Source organism: Archocentrus centrarchus, chromosome 20 (genome assembly GCF_007364275.1).
Source record: "Archocentrus centrarchus isolate MPI-CPG fArcCen1 chromosome 20, fArcCen1, whole genome shotgun sequence".
Taxonomy (NCBI): Eukaryota; Metazoa; Chordata; class Actinopteri; order Cichliformes; family Cichlidae; genus Archocentrus; species Archocentrus centrarchus.
This window is the reverse complement of record NC_044365.1, coordinates 2,650,943-2,673,575: the sequence shown is the minus strand read 5'-3', so window position 1 is coordinate 2,673,575 and position 22,633 is coordinate 2,650,943. Positions and strand designations below refer to the sequence as shown.

At 45.3% G+C, this 22,633-nt stretch overlaps 1 protein-coding gene across 1 annotated transcript in view; it reads left to right on the top strand.

The window, feature by feature from the left end:
* Positions 1-4,781: 4,781 nt before the first annotated feature.
* The window catches only part of LOC115799968 (NLR family CARD domain-containing protein 3-like), a 94,630-nt gene continuing 76,778 nt past the window's right edge, over positions 4,782-22,633 (top strand). The window contains exons 1-2 of the mRNA XM_030757272.1: positions 4,782-4,942; positions 8,442-10,290. Coding sequence (XP_030613132.1) covers positions 4,873-4,942; positions 8,442-10,290 — 1,919 coding nt within the window. The 5' untranslated portion in view covers positions 4,782-4,872. The remainder of the gene's footprint in view (positions 4,943-8,441; positions 10,291-22,633) is intronic.

Sequence of the window (22,633 nt, the reverse complement as noted above, 5' to 3'; positions counted from 1 at the left end):
TATTTTAGCTTTAACTGTAGCTAGCATGGCTACGGCAATTTTTAATAAGGGATCCTGAAAATATTCTGGCCAAAATAAGCTGTTATATGAACGGATTCAAAACGGATCCGTGTCGGATCAGTTTTTCCACAGACGGCTCCGTAAAGGATCCGTTTTGGATAACCTGAAACGTGGACGGGTCCGATTTGTATCCGGTCCTGATCTGTTCCTCAACCGTGATCCTGATCCGTTACTGATCCGTCCCGCTGTGCAAGTGGACTCCGATACGGACCGGTTTTGCGGGTCCGTTACGGAGTCAGTGGCACATCCGGGGCGGATCGGGGGCGGAGTCATTTTGCTATCTGGGTCCCTCTTCCAGTGACCCTCTGCTAAACAATATCTACATGTGTGACCCAGGTCAGATGAGAGGCCCAACCTACCACACACTCTAAAAGGAACTGCCGTAGGCGTGCATTCAGTTGAATACAAATAAAACTTTATTACAATATATAAATACACACAAGTCTCCCGGATAGACTTTGATTTAAAAAAAAAAAAAACATTAAAAACATCTACAGATCAATAAAAAGAAAAATAAATAAAAGAAAGAATTTAAAAAAAACTTAACCCTAAAAACCACAGCTGAGTCAATCACCGACATGAAAAAAACAACAATTACGCTGGAGGAGGTATAATAAACTCTTTAGTTGGTGCAGACACTGATACACACAGCAAAACCACAGGTTAACATAAACCCACATGCAAAGTGTTCACTCCCACTATCCTACTTCGCCGCTACGCATGCACAAGAGGCGGCTGAACAAACAATGAGAAAGAATTATAAAAGAAAGGCTCTTGCACCAATTTCCCCTCACTCCTCTACATGCTCCCAAAAGATGAAATAATAAAATAATAAAATAAAACACTAAAAACAGAAGTTGACACAATCCTCATCCACACAGTCTGTGGCAGCATCATAAACAAACGGAGCAATAAAACACCGGGCAATGCCGGGCAAGGCAAAACAGCAGCGTAGTATTCTATAATAAAAAAAGGGGAGACAAGACAGGACAGAAGGGGTTTACAACAATACACCATGGAGGGGATACCCTCTCGACCTTAGTACACCAGCAGTGTTTACCTGTACCTGTCTCCAATTTTAGAATCCACCCCACTGGGAATAAAATGGGATTGCACCACTCGCCACAATGTCACCTGGTGTGGGAGATTCACTCTCTTCCTACAACCAGAACACAAACCTTAATACTAACTCCACTCTAGCCAAAGTAGGAGCGAAACTCTCCACTGCCTACCTTAAACACGAGGGCACTGAACTTCTCCTCAGGTTACCAGGGAAAGTAAAAGAACCCATTGCACACATTGGGGATTAATCGCTCTGACGTATGCCAGCATTCCAGAGATTTCACCACAAACGCCATGATGATCGGCACCTGTGCTTATAAATGGGAGGGCCCTGCCCACAGAGGACGGGCACTCCACTCAGGTCACACCCATTACACATGTATTTTGAGTCACTGGTCCTTTTGGTCTCTTATGACCAAACATCTGCTGGGACTTATGAGGCAAGGCCCCAGATGAAGACAAACGACCATGTTTTGAATCATTAGGGTACAACACATTGCACGGCTCAAGTAACTTTTACGGGTCAGGACATAATCATCCACAAGAGCAGTCACTTCAGATGGAGATGTCACCTTACATTCATTTATGTAAGTAGCAACAGCTTTAGGTACAGAATTTTTAAACTGTTCTAACACCATTAAGTTACAAAGACCCCCAAAAGTATTAGCCTCAGAAGCTGTAGACTGTCATGGATGGAGGCTGTGCAGGCAAGAAGGAGGACCTCAAAATGCAGACTCCAGGAAGGGTGTAATTCACTCACACGCTTTATTTACACCAATCTTACAAACATCAACATGAGATCTCCCTGGCATACACTTAACAGGGGTAGAGACGTGAAATTAACTAGACTTGACTTACTCAAACAGACGTACATGTAGGACAGCGGAGAACAACCAATGACATGACAACAGGCATAGAAAACACAAGACTTATACACAGAGGAGGTAATGGGCAAATGGGAAACAGCTGTGAGGGAAACACCAGAAACAAAACTAAACCCAAACACACAGACAAAACACCTACGGATAAACAATAGCACAGGGAGACCAACACAGAAACCATAATAAAACAGAACTATAAAACAAAAACATAAAACACTGGGCCACCGGCCCAGGACCATGACATAGACCAGCGGTTAAATGCAAGAATAAGATCACGAACAAACTCAGAATAAGTCCAGCTTTTCCTAAACCAAAACCATTGGCGATTTGCCTCCGGAACAAGCTCAAACATTCTCAGCACAACAGATTTAACAGTAGCATAAACTTTGCGGTCTGCCACACTCAAAGCTGAAAATGCCTCACGTGCTCTACCCGTCAGAACACATTGCAACAGTGTACACCTCTCCAAATCTGACTAATCTCTAAAATCTGCTATTTGTTCAAACAGAGTGAAATAAGTGTCCACATCCGAGTCATCACATTTAGGCAACAGGCTTAGATTTTTTACAACATCAAACTGAACTCCAGAACCTGCAACTGGTCTAGTGGAACATCTCAACTTTTCCAGCTCCAACTGCATCTGTAACAGCTCCCTCTGCTGCTCAAAAGTCAGTGCAGGTGGACCAGACTGATAACTAGCACCCTGATCACTGGCAGCCTGCCAGCAAAGAATCCCTGCCTCTAAAAGAGCCTGCTTAAACCAACCTTAACAGAATCTTTCAACTATTTATCAGATATGCCAATTTTGTAATGGTCAGCTTTCTCAATCAACTGTTCCTTAGTACACAGTTCCAATGCCAATTCTGAAGGAGCCTGAACAAAACTATGCAAAACAGAAGCCATTTTCAACAAATTCAGCAACCATCAACAAATTGCCAAATCAACAAATCCCGGACTTGCCCCCACTTGTCACAGGCTGGCTCACGGCACATAACAAAAATGAGGGGAGGCAAATGTATAGGCCAATCAGATTAGTTTTATTGAAAAGTAAACAAATCAAAAAGAAAGATAAATATGGGATGTGAATATGTCAGTATGTCCTGTGTATGCAGTGTATGAGTAAGTGGACATGTATGTGGAAATCTGAATGAATATTGCAACCCAAAACCGAACTAAAACAAAAGTTACCTGGAGGGGCAGAGAGGGGATAATGGTTAGTGGAGCCCTGCTTAACTTAGTGAGCCCAGGTGGCTCCAATTACTCAAGGCCCACCTCTGCCTGCAGGAAGCACCGTCCCTGCAGGTCAGAGGAGGGGCCTTGATAACACCAAGCAGCTAGGATTGGATCTGATGAGATTTAAAGATCCTTTGGGTGTTTTTGGACCTCATCATCCTCAGGGGTTCATAGGATCTGTCTAATCACTGGTGATTGGGTATGAGCTGCAGGTTTCTCATTAATATCACTTCACTGCAGCATAGAAACAGAAGAATCCATCCAAAACAGAAACAAACTGATCCTGATGCCCTCTGTTCCTTCTGCTCACAGTTTTTACATCTCAAAGATGTCTGAACTGGACCAGCCAGATCCATCAGCTCCATCAGCTGCATCAGATCCATCAGCCCCATCAGCAGGTAAGCTCAGTAAGTCTTTAAGACAGAAACAGATGAAGCCCAGACTGACCAATCGTAGCTCTTGTTGCTTCCATGTGGTCTCTCTGTACATGTCAGCTGCTGTGAAGCTTCCAGTCAGTGGCCACATGTAGGAACAGTGTGGAGTTCAGATTCTCAGAGACTGTAAATATGGATGCAGCATCTTCTTTAGCACTTTTCCCTCAGAGGAAGGAATTCTGTTGGGAGTTTTTCATTACTTTGATAGTGGTATTCACAGTTATTATTTTTAGTATCATTTATTGACAGTTATAGTGGTCACACACACTGGATTAATGAACACTGTGTGCTTTAGACTAGAAGGATCAAACTGAGGCCTGATATATTCACTCTCATTCATGCTTGAGGCCTCAGTCTTATCTGTCCACATGTTTGGATCACATGACCTTTGATCACCTTTGTTATATTTCAGGTTACTTTATGGCCGTGTGCCCCCTGAAGTTTGGCTCTGCAGACCCACCTGTGTTTGTGTAACATGAATCAGTGTGGGGATGAATTCTAGCTGACTGTCCAAAGGTGTTTTTATAGCAGAAGTTTGAATTAGAAGAAGATCCATCATTATGACATCTGCCAGATTGTCATAAATCATGGGGTACTCTGGTGAGCCTGGAGGTGATTGGTCTGTGATCAGGTTTCAGGGCACAACACTGTATACAAATTAAGAGGGGTCAAAGGCAGGTGGGCGTAGTTAGGATCCTCAGGTTATATATTGAGATGCCTGCTCTTTGTCTCTTTGTTCCTCTCTTTCTTTATTTTCTTCTGTCTTCTCCTCTATGTGTGTGTTGTTGTCTTAGTTCTGTTACTGTCTGTGTTTTGTGTAACCAGTATGTCTAATAAACAGCCTGCATTGGATCCTGCTCATCCCACTGATGTTGTGGAAACTCTGGTTTTAATTGAGTTTTAGACCGGATTGAATCCACTTCATTTCAGCCAAAAAGGAACTCAGGGAGCTTTAAAATCCTGACCCAACAATTCCTATTGTTTCTCTTCCTGCAGAGGACGAGCTCCGCAGGGTACGGAGGAACTTTGTTCAGAGGGTTTCAAAGGAAATCCTCATGCAGCTCCTCGATGCTCTGCTAACCGACCATGTCCTGAATGATTCAGAGAAAGCATCGATAGAGGAGAGGACCACAGTCACAGCAGATAAGGCTCGGGATTTGATTGACACGGTGAGGAAAAAGGGAGATAAAGCCTGCAGGATAATGATCCGACACCTTCGGACCATCGATCCCGCTCTCTGCTCTGAGCTGTTTGATCCATCTGCTCAGCCAGGTGAGCTTAACTTGTTTGTCAGCTGTAACAGGATTAAATGTGTGTTTGTAAATTTCTGCTGTTAATATTATGAATGCTTTACTTTGGGTTTGAATTATAAACAACAACAAAAATCTCTGTTCTCTTCAGAGCTCCATTTAAATGCAGTTTGTCCTGAAGTGTCTGTACCTAATTTAAAGTCGTTATTGACTTACCTTTGCAAACACATGAAGCTGCTTCTGCAGCTGCAGAGGGACAGCGGTCTGTACTAACTGTAACAAATCAGTGAAGGAGACAAACTATGGAATAGTGTGTGGAGCAGAGTTTGTGTCACTGATGGTTTTTCCTGTAGTTTTTATTTTTCTATAAAAATATGAGCGTGACAGACATGACTGAAGCCATACCGGCTCAGACATCACCCGGATCAACACGGTCTGAATCAGGTGTTGAGGAACCAGGACATACTGATGATCAGTGGCTGCTGGAACAAGGATATGGCATAAGTGGAGACGAGGGGAGAATCTGGAAGTGTTGGAATGCTGCTGCACCTGTAATCCCAGTGAAAGGGGCTCCATGAAGAGGATGTGGGACCTGTGGATTCTCCCACACCAACATCCAGACTGACATCGAAACAACTCGTAGCTCAGTGTTCCAACATCCACAGGAAACAGCTGCTATCGGAGCCGGGACGTCAGGTCAGGGGGAGGGTTATCATCCCCACACTCTGAGACTGGGTACCAAGCCCTAAGAACAGCTGCCAGAGCAGCTGACCTGGTAAACAGACGGGTTCTTAGAGAGGGCTTTTCTAATCTACACGAGCTCTCAATGTGCTTTATATGTTTATTCACACACATTCATACAAGCAGCTCTACATCTAAGAGCTTTCTGTCTAACATTCACACTCTGATCAACACATCAGGTATCTTTCCCAACCATACTTTGGCAATCCAGACTGGTAGAGGACCTGAGCTTGAAGGACAAATAGAGACCATCCATGTGGGGAATTTTTGTTTTTATTATATATAAAATACAAAAGAAGTGTCAGACATCCAGGAAAGAGTCTCATATATGAAGAGTTGGACAGCACCAGGCCCTGATATGATTTCCACCTACTGGCTAAAGAAGCTAACTGCACTCCATGATCACCTGGCAGCACAAATGAACCAGCTGCTGATGGATAAGACACACCCAGAATGTCTGACCAAAGGCCGGACAGTCTTGATCCCCAAGGATCCCCAAACTATTCCCAAACAGACCCTGATTCACCCTCTCAGCATCTCAGCCTATCAAGCATCATGTGATGGTCAACAGTATCAGAAGTAGAGGTCAAGTCCGACATCAGCTGTTGAGCATTGAGAACATTGACCTGCATCAGTTTCCTGAAGATGTCCCTGTCAGAGCTGTTTCAGTGGAACGAGCTCTACGAAGGCCGACTGTGTTTGTCTGAGACAGCTGTGAGCTGTTAGCAACAACCTTTTCTAAAATCTCAGTGAGAAACGGTAATTTTGAGATTGGTTTGTGGCTGCTTTGAAGAGAAGGCTCAATTCAGCTTTTTTAAAAGTGGGTGGATGACAGCATCCTTCAGAGAAGCAGCGACGTGACCAGATACCAGTGAGGTGTTGATGATATGAACACAGCCACCAACAGACTGAAAGATGATTTTGAACAACGATGAAGGTAAAACATTGAGAGCAGGAGGATGGTATCATCAAATCATCTCATCTGAGCTGCTCAGGTAAAGAAACAGGTGACAAACTCTGTCAAATAACACAGAGGAACACACGATGAAGATGCTGAAGGAGAAATATGAGTCCTCACATTACTGACGTTTCTACAAAGAAAGGAGGAAAGTTTTCAGAGTCTTGCAGTCTGATAAAGCTCCTCTATGAGCTCAGTGGAGATGACTGGGAGAGTGAGCTGGATCATGGACCTCATGGACAGGTAGTCCTGCTCCAGTATAGCACATCCATGTGAGCCCATCATTAAACATGCCTTGCAGGGTTTTTTCCATCAAGCTTCCCTCCACAACCCTCCTGGTATCCGGCAGTGAGATTCCACAGATTTGGCTCTTCAGTTTGTGTTCAGCCCATTACTCCCTTTCTTATGAGGCAGGGAGTCACTGTGGGAAAAAGCCAGTAAGGAAGCAGATGGAATGTCCTCTGAATCCGATTCTCAGCCAAACAGGCAAAGTTTATCCTCCAGGCTCAGGAGTACGTCTGCAGGTACTCTAACCTCACAGCGAGAAATAAATGACCAGATCAGAAATTCATCCAGGAGTGGACAACCCAAAATAGCTAAACAATAACCAAAATTACTCTGGTGCAGGAAGTCTGTCCAGCTGGTTTATACGGTGGATCTGGGTGACTGCCCGCCTGTGTTTGAAAACCTTTAGGATACTTTGGAAGTGAAACTGAAACTGGGTTGTTTCCATTTCATGTTGAGGGTGTCGAGTTTTTACTTTACTTGCATCCTTTGTGTGATTTGTGAGGTAACTAATTTGTCAATGATAAAATCTTACATGTCAGGAGAGAGACCAGGCTGGCACCCCAAGAGAAAGGATTTACTTAATTAAATCCTAAATACCTGAGCAAACAGTGACAGTGCTGTTTATGAGAAAGTTTGTTGTCTCAGGAGTGTGGAGGAGATGGGCTGTTACACAAGCAGAACAGGACAAACACTCCCAGAGCCACACAATGACCTCCAGGGGGCGGTTCATGTGCACATTTCTAATCAAACTGGTGGAAAAAGATAGTGACAGACTTCTGTTCTCTTCCCTATTATGTTGGTGGCTCAAAGCTAAATGAGCATGTGCAGGAAACTGATGAGAAGGTTAACGGGTCTTCATTTGACAGTCAGGTTTCTCAGACTGGGTGACCTTCTGTTGGTACACCAGTTGTTTTGTATGTAAGTGAGTGACCTCCCTCCTCTGCCTTATCCAGTCTTTCTTTCGTGTTAGCGGGCTGAGCAGCCGGCTGATTTGATAGCTGTATCTGTTATGCGTGGATGATCAGGTCTTTGGAATTCAAAGAACAAGCAGTCCTGGTCCTAACCTGTCCTCTGATCTGTGAGGGCTGAAGCTCAGCTTTAACATCCTGATGTCTGTATTTAAGAGCTTCTGGCAGCTCTACATTTCACTAATGAAAAAACACAAAACATAGGAAAAGCCCCAAAATGGAGAGCGCAGCGGCGCCATCTATGTCTCATGAACAAACTGCCTCACAGCTCTAACCCACACACCCAGCCTGCTTTATTACCTGGACTCCAGGTTTTTAACTCCTTACTGAACTTTGTATTGGTTCATGTACTTCTAACCTACACTGAGTGTTTGAATGACTCTCCAGGGACGAGTGCATTACAATGATTTGTTTATTAGCTCCAATAAATCACATTAGCTCATAACTGTAACTTAAAGATGTGAGCAGGTTGAAGTCAGATTGATGTATAGATGCAGATGAATAAGTTCCTGATACAGTGCAGACGGCTCCTCTACAGACTGATGATCTTATTGTTGTTGTTTCAGAGACGTCTCAGAGTCCTCAGCACAAACTCAAGTCAAACCTGAAGAGGAGGTTCCAGTGTGTGTTTGAGGGCATCGCTAAAGCAGGAAACCCCACCCTCCTGAATGAGATCTACACAGAGCTCTACATCACAGAGGGAGGGGCTGCAGAGGTCAATGATGAACATGAGGTCAGACAGATTGAAACAGCATCCAGGAAACCACAGAGACCAGAAACTACAATCAGATCAGCAGACATCTTTACACTCCCACCTGGAAGAAAAGCACCAATCAGAACGGTGCTGACACTGGGAGTGGCTGGCATTGGGAAAACTGTCCTAACACAGAAGTTCACTCTGGACTGGGCTGAAGGAGAAACCAACCAGGACATCCAGTTCATGTTTCCATTGACTTTCAGAGAGCTGAATGTGCTGAAAGAGGAAAAGTTCAGCTTGGTGGAACTTGTTCATCACTTCTTTCCTGAAACCAAAGAAGCAGGAATCTGCAGCTTTGGAGACTTCCAGGTTGTGTTCATCTTTGATGGTCTGGATGAGAGTCGACTTCTTCTGGACTTCCAAAGAACTACAATCCTGACTGACCCTAGAAAGTCCACCTCAGTGGATGTGCTGCTGACAAACCTCATCAGGGGGAACCTGCTTCCCTCTGCTCACCTCTGGATAACCACACGACCTGCAGCAGCCAATCAGATCCCTCCTGAGTGTGTTGACATGGTGACAGAGGTCAGAGGGTTCACTGACCCTCAGAAGGAGGAGTACTTCAGGAAGAGATTCAGAGATGAGGAGCAGGCCAGCAGGATCATCTCCCACATCAAGACATCACGAAGCCTCCACATCATGTGCCACATCCCAGTCTTCTGCTGGATCACTGCTACAGTTCTGGAGTGCATCATGAAGACCAGAGAGGATGAAGAGCTGCCCAAGAGCCTCACAGAGCTGTACATACGCCTTCTGCTGTTTCACCTAAAAACAAAGAACATCAAGAGTGATGAAGAAAGATCCAGAGATCCACGCCGCAGTCCAGAGAACAGGAAGATGATAGAGGCTCTGGGAAAACTGGCTTTGGATCAGCTGCAGAAAGGAAACCTGATCTTCTATGAATCAGACCTGACAGAGTGTGGCATCGATATGAGAGCAGCCTCAGTGTACTCAGGAGTGTTCACACAGATCTTCAAAGCAGACGAGTGTGAAATGTTCTCAGAAACAGTCTACAGCTTTGTTCATCTGAGCATTCAGGAGTTTCTGGCTGCAGTCTTCATGTTCCACTGTTTCACCAGCAGGAGGACGGAGGTGCTGGAGGACTTCCTGGGAGATCTTCATAATGATTTTAATAATGTTCATTTTGGTAATCCAGGAAGGACTCGTCACATTAAGAAATCTCTGGGTGAATCATCTCTGGATGTTTTCCTGCAGAGAGTCATGAAGAAATCCCTCCAGAGTGAAAATGGCCACCTGGACCTGTTTGTTCGCTTCTTTCATGGCCTCTCTCTGGAGTCCAACCAAAGACTCTTAGGAGGTCTGCTGGGTCAGACAGAGAACAGTCCAGAAATCATCCAGAGAGTCATCAAGAACCTGAAGGAGATGAACAGTTATGAAATCTCTCCTGACAGAAGCATCAACATCTTCCACTGTCTGATGGAGATGAACGACCTCTCAGTACATCAGGAGATCCAGAAGTTCCTGAAATCAGACAAAAAATCAGGGAAAAGGCTCTCTGAGATCCACTGCTCAGCTCTGGCCTACATGCTGCAGATGTCAGAGGAGGTTCTGGATGAGTTGAACCTGGAGAACTACAAAGCTTCAAAGCAGGGACGACTGAGACTGATTCCAGCTGTGAGGAACTGTAGAAAGGCTCGGTGAGTCCAGATGTGCTCATTAACATCATTAATCAGAGTAGATTAGTACTTTAGTTCTTCAGACATTCACAGGACTAAATGTTGTGTGTGTCTATTTTTAGTGCTTCAAACACTGAGACTTTTCAAACTTAAATATCTTTATTTACACATTTATAAATCTGATGACACACACACACACGCACACTAAAAGCTGCATTATTATGAAGGTAAATATGCAGAAAATGTGAGAACTTCTAGGAAGATTTTTAACTTGTAAAAATGTTTCACACTTTTTTTAATTTCAGAGAAAAATCTTCACTAATGTGCAGATTCACACAAATATACTGAGAGCTGCAAACTTGGAGCTCAGATTTTATTATTTTAATACTCAGAATGACGACTCTGTGCTGTTACAATGCCGCAGCATTTACCACAACAGCAGTGAGTGTGTGAGTGTGTGAGTCAGAGGGAGCAGTTGTGTTCACTGATCTGAGAGGTCTGAATCACAGAGTTGTGGTTGGAAGCAGGAAAAAATCCATCGGAGTCTCATTTGAATTCCCAGTTTGCAGCTTTCAGTATATTTGTGTAAACATCAATCTGCACATTAGTAAAGATTTCTCTGTGACTCTAAAATGAAAACACAAGTGTGCGAAACATGTTTCCAGGTTAAAATGATGTGTGCACATCCTCACAGCTTCTTCTCCTGCTCTCACATTTGGCTGCATGTTTCCCTTCCAGCAGCAGCTCTCGGTGCTCCTGCAGCTCCGTGTCTTTATTGGAGGGAAAGTGCAGCCGGAGGGAGCCGTGATCCTCCTGTAGAGGTCGGAGAATGCCCGATACTCAGAGAAAGCTCAGCTTTAGAGAAGTTCAGTCAGCCCAGCATGACTGACAGCACGCTGCTACCTCTGGGTCATGCGGACGCCAACAGCTCGGTGGAAAGAAGAAGCTCTGAAGGCTCAAAGATGGAGAAGTTTCCTCTGGTAAAAAGATGGAGGCGGTCCTAAAAACACTTGAAGTTTGCTCATCTGAACACACGAGCTGCACGAGTTTCAGAAGCTGGAAGCTGATCTGTGACTCAGAGGACGCCACAGCAGGTCGCATCACAAAGCTCTCTGAAGCTGATAGGAGGGTGGAGGCAGGCCTGGGTAAGATGGAGGAGCTAGAGAGCAGGAGGTGGCGGTGCAGCATGCGTATGGCTGAGCTTCCTGAAGGAAGTGAGGGTGATGATCCTGCTTCTTTCTCCCAAATTTGGTTGATGGAACTGCTGAAGATCAGCTTCAAAGGAGGATCTGCTGACCTGGATCTCTGCATCACACCCTCACACACCACCCTCTGCCCCGACGGAGGCCCTGTGCTGTTATTATAAAGGCCCTTTATACAAAGGCCACGTGTCCCCCTGGTGAACAGCAGCACGTCACAGCTGCTGAAGACACGAGTGACCAATCGTGGCCCTTTTTACTGTTTCAGTGATCCATGAGCAGGAGCTCAGATGCTGCAGCAGCTCAGAAACACCAGACTTTCTCCAGGAAACTGAAACAAACTCAATACTTTGCTTCCTTCTTTGACTGCTTCTGTACCAGCGCTGACACTGAGGATTTCTCTGAGTGGTGACACCTACTGTTCAGGAGCAGACTGCTGCCAGTCTGCAGGATTTGAGTAACAGAAACATTGAGCAGCTGTGGCTGTTGGCACGCAGCAGGACCATCAACAGGCCATGAAGTTCCACAGTTTCCAGGAGAACAGGTGGCGACAGAGTTGCTGTGGCAGGCAAAGGCGGACCCCAAACGCAGGACTTAACACAGGTAGCTGAACTTAAATAAGGTTTATTGAAAGAGAAAAGAACTGGTACACAATAAACTGGGCTGGACAGAAGCCAGAACTAAAGCTAAGGATCAAGGACCAGGAAGTCACCCAACAGGGAACATTGATGACGGTGCAACGAAGCACAGAGGAAAAACTGAGGGCTTAAATACACACACCAGGTAATCAGGGCAAGAGGAGGCAGCAGGGCACAACAGGTGAAACAAATGAAACTAATAACACAGGGGAAGCAAAACTAAACACAAAGTACAGGGAACACGAGACTGTCAAAATAAAACAGGAAGTAACGTAACAAGGTACGTGCAGACTTGACAAAACGGAGGACACACAGAGGAAACTAAACACGGACCAAGGCACGAGGAAACACAGAGAAAGAGAAGAGAAACACAGACACGGGACAGAGATGCAGACTAGACACAACACAGGGAATAAAACTAAAAAATATGGAAACACATGAACAACAAGACAGGAACTGAGAGGAAAACAAACTGGGAACATAACTCAGTGAAAAAAACCTGAACACAAAACAGTGGGCACACATCACAGCTGGTCTCTGCTCTACATGATATTCCAGGATTGTTCCTCAGCAGTTGGAAGAAAGTGACAGGAAGCAGTGAAACAACAGCTCAAGGAGAGAGGGCTGACCTTTGCCCTGCTGTAGCCAGCCTTCCTCAGGATTAGGATTATATTATACAGGCAGGAGAAAGTCTCTGAGCATCCTAAAGATGTGGCTGTGTCTAGGGCTGGGCGATATATAAAGTTTTTAAAAAATATCAATATATTTTCATACTCTATATAAGATGAGACAATACCGTTTATATCAATATAGTCTAGGTTGCATTACAATTAGGGATGTTCCTGGTGACTAATTTAATAGTCGACTAAAAAAGGGGAAAAAAATTAGAGTAACCAAGTAGTCTAAAACTAAGAAACACTCAGATATAAAATAAATTTTTTGCCTGTTTGTTTAGACAGCTTTGACACTGTCCATTAAAGGCATTTGAAACCATTAATCATGTTCTTCTACTATGAATTGCACTTTAAATGCTGCTTAACTGTGCGGCACTGCGCATCGCGCATTATGAACACAGCACGTTAAACTCCAAACAACGAATAATATGAAAACGATGTACACGCATCATTGACTATGAGAAAATAACATCCGAAAAACTAATAAAGTGCGACTTAAAAGTGTGGCGTATTGTGCTGCGCATCATCAACGATGCTCATTGCGTTATGATTCATGACACACATCAAAACAATACAAACACACATTCATCCATTTTCTTCCTCCTGTTCGGGCGGCATCAGTGGAGCCCAGACGTCCCCCAGCCTCCTCCTCCAGCTTACCCCTGATTCAGGCTTCAGCTGCTACGACGTAAGTGGCCGATGTTGCTGCGTTTATACCTGTGCAGGTGCGTTAATTACCTTTCAGTCATGTCCCAGTGTTTTACATGTAGTGTAGGCTGCAAACATAAAATGCTGGCACTGTTTTCCCTCCTGGGTCCTACTCTTAGTGTTTTTAAGGCGCAAACACATTTGTGCCACTAGTTTTCTCGCTTCTTTGTACAAAACGGAAATGCAGGGAAGGAAGGGTGTTTCTTTGGAGGTGCGCTTACATTATGGCATTTTTCTATGACATGTAAAGGCTGTAGCTCCATCTGGTGGCAGATGGCTGCATAACATTTAGAACAAACATTTACCAGCACTGGTTTACTGAAACCTTAATAATTAGGCTAACCGACTAGTACGTCTGGTACCGACTAGTAACAATAGCGACTAGTCAGCTAGTTGAGTAATCGCGCACATCCCTAGTTACAATCATACTTGTAGCTCCACCAGTTCACCTTTCTCTTCTCCCAGTTTGTCTCTGCACAGCTTCACACTGCCCTGCCTCTCTCTGCTTCATACGTTAATTATGTAGGAAGCGAACGCATGGCAGTGTTCCCAACTTAATTACTTCTCTGCTAGATTTAACGGCTTTTCAGACCTGCTGGCGACTTTTACCCCCCCAAAAAGCGACTAGCAATAAATTTTAATGACTTTTTCTGGTGAGGTCGGAGTTTTGGGAACCTGAAATCCTCCGCTGGCACCGTGTTTTGTGTACATACAGCCTTCGTACTGCGTCCATTCGTTCGTTTTGGCATCGCCCAGACCCCCAAGAGTCCCTGCCTGCAGGTAAGAGAGCGCCGCCATACGCAGCAGAAGTTGGTTTGTACTCAGTGGTGTAGTCTACGTGATACGGTGGTATACGCCGTATACCCACTAGAAAAGCTCTTGTATTCCATATAAAACCACTTTAAAGTGCCCAATGATACGTGATATGCTTATAAGTACCAGCGCAAACTCTTTACTGCTCCTCTGCGATGCGGTAACCTGCTGCCATACGGTCCCCTTTTGTCCAGTGCATCTGAGGCTCACAGCCATTGGCTGAGCTCATTACCACAACTCTCTGCTCTGTGATTGGCTTCTTATTCAGACGCTCCTTTATGACTGGCTGGGAATGTAGGCAGGAACAGCTTAGACCAGGGGTGGGCAAACTTTTTGACTCGTGGGCCACAGAGGGTTCTAAAATTTGACAGAAGGGCCGGACCAGGAGCAGATGGATGGAGTGTTTTAGTAATTCACCTCATAAGAGAAAGAATAACATGGGATATGTAGAAAACGTGCTTTAATTTTAATAGAAAATTAACAAAAGCAATACAACAAAATATCTCTTCCAAGTCCCACAGTATTTCTTTATTGACATGACTCTTAAAACACTGAAAATTCCATTAACAAAATACAGTTTAAAAAAAAAATACTAACAGTTACCATTTTGAAGCATTTAAAGTTTTGATATCCTTCAGGATATTATTATCACTCTCCTCCTCAACATTTCAAAAATTGTTGGACATGCAGATCGGAACAGTGACAACATGCCAGTATGTGGCCATGTTAAATATATCTGGTGTGCATTGTTTATATTGAGAAGGCAGTGCACCTGCACACCACTTATGAGCACACCTTAACAGAAATGACATGTAACACGTAAATACATGTTTAAGAGCAGAGAAACTTACTTTTGATTTCAGTGGGAACAGTGTTGTTGGTGTCCCTTTTTAACAAGCGCATCAAAGTCTGGAGTCAGTTTTGTTGTGGCGATTCTCAGGATGGATCTGAGGTGTTGGTCAGTCAAATTGGATCTGTGGCTGGCTTTGTTGAAGTTCATGATGCTGAACGTCTGTTCACACACATAGGTCGAGCCGAACAACGCCAGAATCTTCTGTGCTGTCCTCCGGAGGTTTGGAAACACCGCTTCATTAAGTGACGCATAAAAGTCATTCAGTTTAAGAGAGTTGAACTTCTCTTACAAGACAGCATCAGCCTGAAGGTCTATCAGTTCCAGCTGCATCGCTTCTGGTGCTGTTTCGGGGTCTTGTGACAGGGGACAGGCCACCAACTGAAGTGACTTGTTAATTTTCTCAAAATCAACAAAGCGACGGCAGAATTCTTTGTGGAGCGCATCCAGTGTCTCGCTGTATTTCTTAACTTTTGCGCCAGCCTCCTCTTTCAGTGTAGCTAGTGTGGGGAAATGAGTGAATGACTCATTTAGGATTTGCTTGGAAAATAAAGCCAGTTTGGCTTTGAAGGCTTTCACGCTTGTGTACAGGTCATGCACAAACCGATCCTTCCCCTGTATGTTCACGTTCAGCTCATTCATGTGTGAAAATATATCCACAGCAAACGCAAAGTCACAAAGCCAGTTCTTGTTGCTCAGCTCAGGAAATTCGTCGGCCTTCCCCAGTAGCTCCAAAAATGCACCGATCTCCTCTTTGAGGTCCCACACTCGTTGAAGCACTTTTCCCAAGCTTAACCAGCGGACACGGGAGTGATAAAGTAGGTCATGGTGCTCTGCATCAGTTTCCTCCAAGAACGCGATGAACTGACGGTGCTGAAGTCCCCTTGCACGTATAAAGTTGACAAGTTTTACGATAGGATTCACAACATGATTCAGCTGTAATACAGATTTACATAGAGATTCCTGGTGGATGATGCAGTGAAGGAAAATAACATCCTGGTCAGGATTTTCTTCTTTCACTTTATCCTGGATTCTTCTCAGCAGGCCAACATTTTTCCCTGTCAAATTTGGAGATCCATCTGTGGTGACGTTGATAAGTTTACTCCAAGACAGCTTCGTATTTTCAATGACAGCAGACACCCGGTTATTCAAGTCCTCCCCCCGTGTTTTTCCTTTCAGAGACTCCATTGTCAAAAAATCCTCTGTTATTTCAAAAGTATCGTTAATTCCTCGGATAAAAATGAGGAGCTGAGCAGTGTCATTTACATCGTTGCTTTCATCCAGAGCTAATGAATAAAACGTGAATGACTCCGCAGATTTTTTTTAAGTTGCTAATTAGCTCTTTGTCTATCAGTTCCACACGGCGAGACACTGTCTTGCGTGATAGACTGATTTTTTCAAACTTGTCTTTGGCCTCTGGACACAAGACACCTGCTGCCTCCACCATACACTCCTTTAAAAACTCCCCTTCAGACAGAGGCTTGCTGGCCTTTGCTAATTTGAATGATAGCATAAAACTGGCCTTGGTACTTGACTCTTGGATGGCACTTTGACGATGAAAAATACGTTGTTGAGCTTGTAAATTAGCTATCAACCTCTGAGCAGTAGCTTCCCGTTCTTTCTCTGACTGCTTGCTAGCATAGTTAGCATGTTTTGTGGTAAAGTAACGGCTGATGTTAAACTCTTTAAAAACCGCCACAGTCTCTTTGCATATCAGGCATACAGCAGTAGATCTGTGTTCGGTAAAAAAATATTTAGTTGTCCACTCCTTATTAAACACTCGACATTCTCTGTCCACTTTTCTTTTTTTAGCTCCGCTCATCATTGCAGAAGTGTTGAGCTGTCAAAGAGGGAAAACGCTGAATAATGATGCGTTCATGCGGTGTCGGAATGATCGTAAAAATCACTTTCCCACTGGGAAAAACAACTCGGCAAGACGGGTCTTCCGACACCACTTGAATGCAGCGTAAGAGCGCACCTCAACAAAGGTCAGTGTGTCAGAGTATCCCATCTAGCGATAAACGCCACAATTGCAGGGAGAGTAAAACATTAACAAGGTTTACCATTATAATTGATTCAAATTCGGGGGGCCGGATTAAAAAGCTTAACGGGCCGCATACGGCCCCCAGGCCGTAGTTTGCCCACCCCTGGGTCAGTGTGTCAGAGTATCCCATCTAGCGATAAATGCCACAATTGCAGGGAGAGTAAAACATTAACAAGGTTTACCATTATAATTGATTCAAATTCGGGGGGCCGGATTAAAAAGCTTAACGGGCCGCATACGGCCCCCGGGCCGTAGTTTGCCCACCCCTGGCTTAGACAAACAGAGAGACCAGCTAGCAGGGGTGTCAAACTCAATCATGGGACGGGCCAAAATTGAAGATGGTCTGAGTCACCGAACAGGATTAAAAATAATAATTTTAATCAGCAATATACATTTGAGTGGCAAGAATACAGCGACCTTTTCCTCAACACATTAAATAAAATATAAAATCATATTTTTCTTCAAAAGTAACATCAGGAAAATTAATATATTTCAAGCTGATGAAAATGTGCAAATTTTTCAGGTAAAAAGAATAAAATGAGAGCAGGTCTCCACGCTGTGTTTGCAGCTGCACTTTGTGCTGAGAAACTGGACACACTGTGCAGTCTATACCACCCTGAACTCACACACACTCTAACTGTGCAACACCCACATCTCAGTGCAATATTATAGAATAGAATAGAATAGAATAGAATAGAATAGAATAGAATAGAATAGAATTGCCTTTTATTGTCATTGTACATGGTACAACGAAATTGTGCATGCTCCATTACAAAGTCTGTTTCTTTGTGCTATAAATATAGGGAAATAAAAATAAATAAATAGAAAAATACTGACAGTACAAATAGAAACTGTACATTACTGTACATACAATACACATTAAATATACACCAAAAAATACACACAAAACTGTACATTAGATTTCACAGGGGTTTTTTTTTTCCCTTTTTTTTCCCTTTTTTTGGGGGGGGGGGGGGGGGTCATTGTCTATTTGCAGTCCGTATGGCCCAGGGGAAGAAACTGTTCATGAGTCAGGTGGTGTGTGATTTGATTGACCTGAAACGTCGTCTTGAGGGTAGCAGGTCAAACCAGTTGTGGGCAGGATGTGAGGGGTCTCCTGTGACTGCGCTGATTCTCCTGAGGCAGCTGGTTCTGGATAGGTCCTCCAGGGAGGGCAGAGGGCAGCCGATGATCTTTTGGGCGCTGCTGATAACCCTCTGCACTGCTTTCCTGTTTTCAGCTGTGGAGCTGACGTACCATACACCCAGACAGTACGTCAGGACACTTTCCACTGAGGAGTGACAGAAGGCCATCAGCAGCTTCTTGTCCAGATGGTTTTTCCTGAGGACACGGAGGAAGTGAAGCCGCTGCTGAGCCTTCTTAACTAGGGCCTTGGTGTTTGAGTCCAGGAGAGATCAGCTGAGATGTGGGTGCCGAGGAACCTGAAGGTGGTGACAATTTCTACATGTTCACCATTTATTTCAAGGGGGGTGTGGTCTTGTTGGTGCTTCCTGAAGTCCATTATCAGTTCTTTGGTTTTTAGAGCATTCAGTGTCAGACTGTTCACTGAGCACCAGTGTGACAGTTTTCCTACCTCAGCCCCGTATGCTGTCTCATCCCCTCCTGAGATGAGCCCAACCATGGTGGTGACATCTGCATATTTGATGATGATGTTGGTTGGGTGAGTTGGAGTGCAGTCATATGTGTAGAGGGCGTACAGTAGAGGACTGAGCATGCAGCCTTGAGGGGAACCCGTGCTGAGTGTGAGTGTGGAGGAGAGATGGGGGCCACATCTGACAGATTGTGGGTGATGAGTGAGGAAGTGCTGTATCCAGATGCAGGTGGGAAGGAGGATCTGCAGTTTTATCAGTTTGGTGGTTAAGATATCCGGTATGATTGTGTTAAACGCTGAGCTGTAGTCCATGAAGAGCATTCTCACATAGCTCTTCTGGTTTTCCAGGTGGCTCAGCACTCTGTGAAGTGTTATTGCAATGGCATCCTCTGTGGACCGGTTTGCTCTATAGGCAAACTGGTGGGGGTCAAAGGAGGGAGGGAGGTGGTCCCTGATGTGTTTGGAGACCAGTTGCTCTAGGCACTTCGTGACTACTGACATGAGGGCTATGGGTCTGTAGTCGCTGAGGTTGCTGATGCTGTTTGTTTTTGGGATGGGAATGATGGTGGAGGCCTTTAAACAGGTGGGGATAGTGGCATGTGCCAGGGACAGGTTGAAGAGTTTGGTGAGGATCCCTGCCAGCTGGTCTACGCATGCTTTGTTCACTGCTCCTGGGATGCCATCCGGTGCAGCAGCCTTCCTGGGGTTCACTGCTCTCAGTTGTTTCCTCACTTCATGTTCCTGGAGGGAGAGAGGAGGGGTGTTGGAGCTTTGGAGAGCTGGTGGTCCAGGTGTGTGGTGGTCTCAAACCGAGCAAAGAAGTTGTTGAGCTCCTCTGCCAGCCTGCTGCTGCTTGCTTCAGAGGATGTGGGGCTCTGGCCTCTTTGTTAAGGTCTGGATGCCCCTCCACATCTGTCAAGAGTTGTTGTCCATCAAATAGCTTTCTATCTTCTTCCTGTAGGCCTCCTTTGCGTTTCGGATGCCTTTCCTTAGGTTCTTTCTGGCCATGCTGTACAGTGAGCGGTCCTTTGTCCTGAAGGCTGAATCTCGTTCTTTGATCAGGGCCTGGATTTCACTCGTCATCCAGGGTTTCCTATTTGGGAAGACCCAAATACCTACAAATAACTACAAAAGATATTCCTAATTTTCCCCAATCTAAACAAGTAATTAGAAGACAGGACTAAAGACAGGACTAAAGACAAGTGTTAGTACATGATGGTGAATAGATGGTACAATGGTTCATGAGGTAGTGACATGTACATTAGCAGCGTAAAATTGGCAATGCGGATAAAGTGCCTAAAAAGTAGTTCTAGCAGGTGTGCAAAAAATGCAAATAACATAGTCAAATACAGTCAGTACAGAGGAAATTGTTACAGTGCTGAATTGAGGAGTCTGATTGCTTGAGGGATAAAACTGTTACAAAGTCTGGCTGTGTTAGTCCGGATGCTGTGGTATCGTCTCCCAGTAAAAAGTAAAAAGTCCATGTGATGGATGGGTTGGGTGACCCACAATGCTGAGACCTTTTTGGATGCAGCGGGTGTTAAAAATGTCCGTGTGAGATGGGAGAGCGACCCCGATGATCTTTTCAGCTGTCCTCACTACTCGCTGGAGTGTCCTGCGGTCCGACGCAGTACAATTTCCAAACCAGACAGTGATGCAGCCGTCCACGATGCTCTCGATTGTTCTTCTGTAGAACGTGGTGAGAATGGGGGATGGCAGATGAGCTCTCCTAAGTCTTCTCAAAAAGTAGAGATGCTGCTGGGCTTTCTTGGTGATTGAACTGGTGTTGAGGGTCCAGGTGAGATTCTCCTCCAGATGAACACCGAGAAATTTGGTGCTCTTGACGATCTCAACAGATGAGCCGTCGATGTGCAGTGGGGAGTGGTCCCTTAGTGTCTTTCTAAAGTCAATGACCATCTCTTTGGTTTTATCCACATTCAGAAACAGGTTGTTGACTTGGCACCAGTCCGTTAGATGTTGTACCTCCTCTCTGTACGCTGACAAATCATTGTTGCTGATGAGTCCCACCAGAGTTGTGTCATCTGCAAACTTAACGATGGAATTCGAGCTGTGCATTGCTGTACAGTCGTGCGTAAGCAGAGTAAACAGCAGTGGACTGAGCACACAGCCTTGGGGAGCGCCAGTGCTCAGTGTGGTGGTGTTGGAGGTGTCCTTGCCGATCCGGACGGACTGAGGTCTCTCAGTCAAGAAATCCAGGATCCAATTCCAGAGAGAGGTGTTGGATCCTGGATTTCTTGACTGAGAGACCTCAGTCCGTCCGGATCGGCAAGGACACCTCCAACACCACCACACTGAGCACTGGCGCTCAGTGTGGTGGTGTTGGAGGTGTCCTTGCCGATCCGACTGAGACCTCAGTCCGTCCGGATCGGCAAGGACACCTCCAACACCACCACACTGAGCACACAGCCTTGGGGAGCGCCAGTGCTCAGTGTGGTGGTGTTGGAGGTGTCCTTGCCGATCCGGACGGACTGAGGTCTCTCAGTCAAGAAATCCAGGATCCAATTCCAGAGAGAGGTGTTCAGGCCCAGTGTGCTCAGCTTTCCAATTAGATGCTGAGGAATGATGGTGTTGAATGCTGAGCTAAAGTCTATGAACAGCATCCTGACGTAAGTGTTCTTTCTGTCCAGGTGTGTATAAGCCAGGTGAAGTGCAGTGGATATGGCGTCCGTCCGTTGAGCAGTTTGGACGGTACGCAAACTGCAGTGGGTCCATGGTGAGAGGCAGTAGGGTCTTAATATGCCTTATGACTAGTTTCTCGAAGCACTTCATGATGATAGGCGTGAGTGCTACGGGACGATAGTCGTTGAAGCATGACACAGATGACTTCTTTGGCACGGGTATGATGTGGTCGTCTTGAGGCACGCTGGAACAATGGCGCTACTCAGGGAGATGTTGAAGATGTCAGTGAATACATCTGCCAGCTGGTCTGCACATCCTTTAAGCACTCGGCCAGAAATGTTGTCTGGTCCAGAAGCTTTCCGTAGGTTGACTCTGTGCAGAGTTCTCCTCACATCCGCTGTGGTGAGACGAAGCACCTGGTCGTCACGAGGTGGGATCATCTTTCTCGCCAACATGTTGTTCTGCACCTCGAACCGAGCGTAGAAGTCATTCAGCGCATCTGGAAGGGAGGCATCACTGTCACAGATGGGTGGAGTCGTCCTGTAGTTGGTGATGGCCTGGATGCCCTGCCACAAGCGCCGTGTGTCACCACTGTTCTGGAAGTGGCTGTGGATGTTCTGGCCGCCTGCGCGCTTTGCTTCTCAGATTGCCCGGGACAGTCTGGCTCTCGCTGTTCTCAGAGCCAGTCACCTGGTTTAAAGGCGGAGTCTCGGGCCCTCAGCAGTGCACGCACCTCTGGAGTCGTCCACGGCTTCTGGTTGAGTCTGGAGGTGATGGTTCTAGTGGTAGTAACGTCCTCAATGCATTTGCTGATGTAGCAGGTCACTGAAGTCGTGTACTCCTCTAGATCAGTGTAATCGCCGTATGTTGCAGCCTCCCTAAACATGTCCCAGTCAGTGCACTCAAAACAGTCCTGAAGAGCAGAGATGGATCCTTCTGGCCAGGTTTTCACCTGTTTCTGTACAGGTCTGGAGCGCCTGACAAGTGCTCTGTATGCTGGAATTAGCATTACAGAGATGTGGTCTGAGTATCCGAGGTGGGGGCGGGGCTCTGCCTGGTACGCACCGGCAATGTTCGTTTAAACATTATTCAGTGTGTTCACTCCTCTTGTAGCAAAGTCCACATGCTGATGGAATTTAGGAAGAACAGACTTGAGATTTGCATGATTGAAATCCCCAGCGATAAT